The sequence below is a fragment of the Panicum virgatum genome, chromosome 3N (genome assembly GCF_016808335.1).
Source record: "Panicum virgatum strain AP13 chromosome 3N, P.virgatum_v5, whole genome shotgun sequence".
Taxonomy (NCBI): domain Eukaryota; kingdom Viridiplantae; phylum Streptophyta; class Magnoliopsida; order Poales; family Poaceae; genus Panicum; species Panicum virgatum.
The window spans coordinates 10,043,253-10,049,722 of NC_053147.1; the positions used below are offsets into that span (position 1 = coordinate 10,043,253).

The 6,470-nt window shown below is 46.5% G+C and overlaps 2 protein-coding genes across 3 annotated transcripts; both read left to right on the forward strand.

The window, feature by feature from the left end:
- Positions 1–280: 280 nt before the first annotated feature.
- Positions 281–4,533, forward strand: LOC120667231 (factor of DNA methylation 1-like). 2 transcript variants are annotated; one of them, XM_039947312.1, is made up of 8 exons: positions 281–439; positions 1,101–1,162; positions 1,460–2,358; positions 2,461–2,642; positions 3,139–3,228; positions 3,317–3,604; positions 3,688–3,909; positions 3,999–4,533. In XM_039947312.1, exons 3-8 carry the CDS (start codon positions 1,491–1,493, stop codon positions 4,230–4,232), a joined length of 1,884 nt encoding a protein of 627 aa, XP_039803246.1. In that variant the 5' UTR covers positions 281–439; positions 1,101–1,162; positions 1,460–1,490; the 3' UTR covers positions 4,233–4,533. The 2 variants fall into 2 exon arrangements, with proteins under 2 accessions (XP_039803246.1, XP_039803245.1); XM_039947311.1 differs by lacking the exon at positions 1,101–1,162.
- Positions 4,534–5,225: 692 nt separating this feature from the next.
- On the forward strand, positions 5,226–6,151 carry LOC120667528 (AP2/ERF and B3 domain-containing protein Os01g0141000-like). Its single transcript, XM_039947589.1, has one exon. It carries the CDS (start codon positions 5,226–5,228, stop codon positions 6,108–6,110), a length of 885 nt encoding a protein of 294 aa, XP_039803523.1. The 3' UTR covers positions 6,111–6,151.
- The last annotated feature ends 319 nt before the right edge of the window (positions 6,152–6,470 follow it).

The window sequence follows — 6,470 nt, forward strand, 5'->3', positions numbered from 1 at the left end:
GTTGGTCCTAAAACAAAGTACTATTTCGTTATATAAAAAGAAAAAAACGGCGAGTTAGAGTGTCGAACTCGGAACCATTGGCCCATCAACTAAACGTGCTATTTCAGTGGTGAACTGATTCTAAAAGCCCCTCTAAAGAAACTGATATAAAAGCCAGTTATAAAAAAAAAGAAATGGCAAGTGAGTGTCGAACTGCAAGCAAGCCAAAAGAAGCCAGCACGGATTGGCCCATCACCTCTTTATGCCCAGTGACCGGGCCGGCAGTGGGAGCTTCTTGGCTCTCTTCATTTCGCTTCTTGGCTCGCTTTCTCTTCTTCCCCAGTTCGGCGGCGGCGAACCTAAGCCTAGCGATCGTCGCCAAGTAACCAAGCAAGTGGGAGCGCAGCTGCACAAGAAACCCAACCGCTTCGCTTCGCCCCGCGGCCCCGCCCCGCTCCAGGTGAGAATGCGCTGCAGCGAACCCTTCTTTCTTCCCCAATTCCCTATAGGCCCCTCAAGCAAAACCCTCGAACACCCTACCCTAGCTTTATTTTGGGGTTTTCTCTCCACTTTTTTTTTTCCAAAAAAAATTGAAGAAAATTTGGTTCCTTCCTGTGCTGCGGACTGCGGTCCCATGGATTAAAAACGCTCTTGTCCCCGAGCGAACCGGCGGCGTGCTTTGCGATTTGGAGTGGAGCGGGAGCCGCCCACAAAAATAACATTTTTGGGGGTTTTCTTGGACCTCACCTCATCATCAAGAATTTCGATTTCCCCCCTCTTTTTCTTTGTACCCCCGGCTCTTTATGCATGTTAGCATCGATTATTGCATCAATGCTGACAAATATGCCATTTTTTCCCCAAAAGTTTGATAAAATCGATTACTGTATTGATGGAGGAGGGTTTTACAAACGACCGAGAAATAGACCAGTGCATTACCCGTGTTGAGTTAGTTTATACCTATTTGTTCCAAGGCGCTCTGCTTTCCTTGGTGCTCTATTCTTGAATTCGTCAGGTGCCTTGTCTCGGATATAAAACCCCAACCCTCGTGCACTTCACAAGTTGGTAGCTTACTGTAGCTTAATTTTGCGCTAACCAAGTCTAATATGCATTCATTGTACTAGATATGCCTTGTTGTTGAGACAAAAAATGGTGGCAGGAGAGTTGGATTGGCCTTTTCTGTAAGGTATTTATCAGATTGTGATGTTATTGTGATGGGTGAAGTTTGAACTGATATGGCAAGATGCTATACGGGAGTAGAAATCTCTTACGTTAAGCTTCAGTCTCTGATTCAATCTGTATTCAACTGTTAGATTAAGATTCAGACGCTGATACAACATGTATTTGTTGGTCCTGTCCTATATTATGTGTAGTTGTTGTATTTCCTCTTTTACGCATGCTTGTTTAGTTTAGCATACTGTATATTGAGAGATGATAACATCATTTTGATCCTGTTCTCGGAATTGGCTTTTCCCTCCCTCAGGCCTCAAGGTTGCTGGCCCTCGCCTTCTGCAATGGACTACACCTCAGATGGAGATTCTGACGTTGAAGCTTATGGGGCCAGCACTTTTCAGCTTCTGGTATCAGGAAATTTAAAGGTGATAAGTGATGAAGGCGTGTACCGATGCCCATTTTGTTCAGATGAAGAGAAGGAATACAGCCTAGATGACCTGTTGCAGCATGCCTTGGGAGTAGGGGATGCTCGTGACCTGCTGGCGAAAGAGAAGGCAGACCACCGTGCTCTTGCAAAATATTTGAAGAGTAAGCCAGCTGAATCATCATGTGGCTCACCGTTGCAGCCAATGCTTATAGATCCACAGGTTCGTCAACATACCAGAGACGAGCAGTTTGTCTGGCCCTGGATGGGCATCCTAGTCAATATGCCGAATGAATTCTTTGGCAAAAGTGCGAATAGGCTGAAGGAGCATTTCTCATCTTTCCATCCAGTTAAGGTGCATCCGGTCTATAACAGAGGTAGTCCCACGCGTGATGCAATTGTTGAGTTTGGGAAGGACTGGAGTGGTTTTAGGAATGCACGGGCCTTTGAGAGTCACTTTACAATGAAAGGGTACAGCAAAAAGTGCTGGAAGGAAATGAAGTGCGGAGGTACAGAGCCTGTTGGGTGGATGGCAAGGGCTGATGATTACAATTCTCTTGGGGCAATAGGTGAGCTACTGAGAAAAAATGGTGATCTGAAAACTCTCAGTGATATTGAGAATGACGGGACAAATAAAACTGACAAACTGATGGCTAATTTGGCTTGTCAAGTTAAAAAAAAGGAGATGCATTTAGAGAAACTTGAGTCTGAGTACAACAAGAGATCTGCATTTCTTGACACACTGATGCAGAAGAGGGAACAGCAGGAGCAGTCGTATACTCGAGGTACACGAGAATATCTGGTTATTTAAGCATACAATTTGGATTAATTATATAGATGTAGTGCTACGTTATACTGACATATATTTTGTATTTCACTATCACTAGAAATCCTGAAGATGCGGCAGCTTTCTCAACAAAATACACAAAGAGTTGTTGATGAGAACCGGAAGCTGCGGTCAGATCTCCAAGGAATGATGGATGAGCTTTGTACAAGAAACAAACACATTGAGGAGTTGACTGCACAGAGTGAGTGCAACAGTAGGGAGCTTGAGTTAGAGAAGCAAAAGGTGAGAGATTTCATTTTCCAGCAGCGCATTTTTTTTAACAAAAACAGTTAGGTAACAGCTTGGTAATTTGTGTAATGTGTTTAGTTTTCTTGTCTCCTATGACAACACATGTTGTCAAATTGATGAAACTAACCTGTTGACGACCATCAGTGTTCTACCATCACAATGTTCTGTGCTTGAAAAAAACATCAGTGTTATACCTACCATTTGTTGCTAGATATCATGGAGCAAAACTTTGAATGTTCTCATTGTCATAGTGAACGAATGAAGACAGCCTTTGGGTTTCATCTAGCATTGTAATATGAGCAGAATGCTGAGTGAAAATTAGACAAATTCATGCATATAACTTACACAAGGTACATGTGTCTTTTTCTGTATAGAATGCATTGAAAGCCAATTTTCATCTAGCATTGTAATATGAGCAGAATGCTGAGTGAAAATTAGACAAATTCATGCATATAACTTACACAAGGTACATGTCTCTTTTTCTGTATAGAATGCATTGAAAGCCAATCATCTTAGGTTGGCCGCAGTGGAGCAGGAGAAAGCTGATGAAGATGTTAATAGGATTATGGAGAGACAAAAGGTTAGCCCCTGCTTCCTTAATGTGCTTGTGTGCTGTTTTATTTTGAATGTCTCATGGTTGTGGGTGTTTTGCTATGAGAAAATGTCAGAAAGAGAAAGAAGCTGTTCTAGAAGAGCTTCTGAGGTTGCGCTCACAGTCGGAAAAGAAGCTCAATCTTGAATTAGACATAAAGCACTTGATGGGAAAATTACAAGTGATGGAGCTGAAGCCAGGAGCTGAAGGTTCTGAATCCAGCAAGAGGATAGATGACCTAAAAGAGGAGCTCAACGAGAAGATAACTGAACTGGAAGATGTGGAAAGCTTTAACCAAAATTTGATTACTAAAGAAAGCAAGATCAGTGATGAGTTGCGAGAAGCTAGAGAAGTGCTGATAGATGTATGATACTTTTTACACCATACCACTCAGTTTCATTGTGTGCACTTGCTGTTTATGAGAATTCATGTTTGGCCCAATTGCAGGCACTGCAGGGTTTGTCTGGCACCACTAGTTCCCAGACGCAGATTGGCATAAAGAGAATGGGCGAGCTCGACTCCAAAGCATTTCTGAACATGTGCAAGCGAAAATTTGCTGCAGAGGATGCTGAAGCCGAAAGCACTATCCTTTGTTCAAAGTGGCAGGATGAAATTAAAAATCCAGAATGGAATCCTTTCAAAGTTATTATGGTTAATGGGAATGTGCTGGTAAGAACCTTTGCCTTTTGTCATCTTGGTATTGATTGTCATGCTTGTCTCCGAAAGCAATGGATCATCGGTTGTATATGCCTGTGTAGGAAGTAATCAGGGAGGATGACAATAAGCTCAAGGAACTGAAGGAGCACAGTGAAGAAGCCTATGCTGCGGTAATAAAGGCGCTAACTGAGCTGAAGGAGGGCATTGGCAGGAGGGAACCTTTCCCTGAGCTGTGGAACTACAAGGAGGGGCGGAAAGCCCAGATGAAGGAAGCGGTTCAGCATGCTATGCAGCTGTGGAAAGCAAGCAAGGCGAAGGGCAAGAAAAGGTGTTGACACAGTGGTTTCATCCTGGTTGATTCAAGGCTCTAGAATGAGACTACTGCAGAGTCTTATTATTTTGGAGTGCAGTGCAATGGTAGTTAACCAGTTAACCTGGTGCCTTTTGCTGGATCTTTATATCTATGTCCTCTGAAACTTTGTCGCAATTCGGAACCAAGGATGGGCCTAGTGTATGTAAAACCATCCTGGTGGTACGCAGTGTGATGTAAAAAAAAGTTAGTACTAAGTAGAACAAATGCTGCAATTCTGCTCCAACCAATAGACTAATCAAGTGCAGAATACTGTCCATCCTTCAGTTCATGTGGTTTACACTTTTACAGATTGCACAATGCAATGTACATACATATATAGCTTCTTTGAAGACCATCCAACTCAGTCTCGAACAGGTTACGGCAGACTTCGTCTGAACTCCTTAAAACCCAAACTTTTGCCACAATTTTATACTGTGACATATTTGGAGGACACAATAAGTTCATAATCATTGATACATACTTCTTTTTTGAGGCAAGTGTGCTTATCGTATTTCGAGCCTTTTATTCTGGATCTTGACATCAGAGAATATTTATCCATATTTTAAATATACACTATAATTATATACATAGCAAAAACTATTATCTTAAAAAATCAAAACGAATTGTAATTTGCAACGGAGGAAGTAAGACTTATTAGGACTAACTCCACAATTAATCAATTATGACAAGGGTGTATTCAGTAGTTTGGTTGGACACCCTAGTACACTTCCAGGCTACCATGTCGTTGCATAATTTTGGACGGAGGAGACCTCGGAAACTGTTCCAGTCTTACTCTGCAAATACAGCACGTGAAACGCAACCCCATGTTGACATTGCCGTCGAGAGCACTGATGCAAGCTAGCTACTCGGGTCCCTCGCATCACAAACAAGAAGCATATCGTCGGTGGAGCCCAGCCGGCGCCGTACGCCGCGCGCATCCACCGGCGGCGTGGTCTTTGCGCCTGATCTCGCCGTCATGTCGACGTCGACGCAGGAGGCGGAGCAGGACTGGATGGCCGGCGACGAGGCCGTGGCATCGTCGCCGCGAGCGCGGTCGTCGTCGTCGCGGTACAAGGGCGTGGTGCCGCAGCCCAACGGGCGGTGGGGCGCGCAGATCTACGAGCGCCACGCGCGCGTCTGGCTCGGCACGTTCGCGGACGAGGCGGCGGCCGCGCGCGCCTACGACGTGGCCGCGCTTCGCTTCCGCGGCCGTGGCGCCGCCGTCAACTCCCCCGGCCCCGCCGACGCTGCCGAGATGGCGTTCCTCGCCGCGCGGCCCAAGGCCGAGGTCGTCGACATGCTGCGGAAGCACACCTACGACGACGAGCTCCGGCAGGCGCTGCGCTCCGGCGGTGCCGGCGGCGGCGGCGGCGACCACGCCCTGGCCCTGGTCCCCCGGGTGCCGCTGTTCGAGAAGGCGGTCACGCCGAGCGACGTCGGCCGGCTCAATCGGCTGGTGGTGCCCAAGCTGCACGCCGAGAAGCACTTCCCGCCGCTCGACGAGGGCGCCGACGCGGCGCCTCCCGTGCTGCTCGCCTTCGAGGACGTCGACGGCGGCGGGAAGGTGTGGCGGTTCCGGTACTCGTTCTGGAGCAGCAGCCAGAGCTACGTGCTCACCCGAGGCTGGAGCCGCTTCGTCAGGGAGAAGGGCATCATCGCCGGTGACACCGTCGCTTTCTCGCAGGCGGCCAGCGCCGACGGGGAGATGGATGTCAAGCGGCGGATGTTCATCGAGTGCAGGAAGCGGAAGAGGAAAGACGGCGGCGGCGACGATTTCTGTCCGGGCGGCGGCGCGCGCGTCGTGAGGCTGTTCGGCGCCAACATTGCCGCCTCCGCGATTGGAGCTTCATGCATGTGTTGAACCACATTGCAAACTGAGCTCACCATGATCGATTAGTTGCTCTTAATTGTGCCTTTCTTTTTGGTGACAGCCTAGCTAGCCTCAGAACATGTTTTTTTGTGTGAAATTCGTGCGAGGTGATGTCCATGTCCTTTAAGAGAGCATCATCTAGTTTACAGTAAAAGTTCACGCCATTGGTTCGATTATAACCTCCATTGAGTATTTTGGAGACCAACTGTTTGTACACATACTGTTGATAAGCCACAATGGCATCAAGGTAGGGCCCTAAATTTTTATGACAATGTATCTAACGAAAATAATGTTAATTTTTGCTAAATAATTGACTAAATATGGAAAGAATTTGCAAAAAGGAAAAGTTTA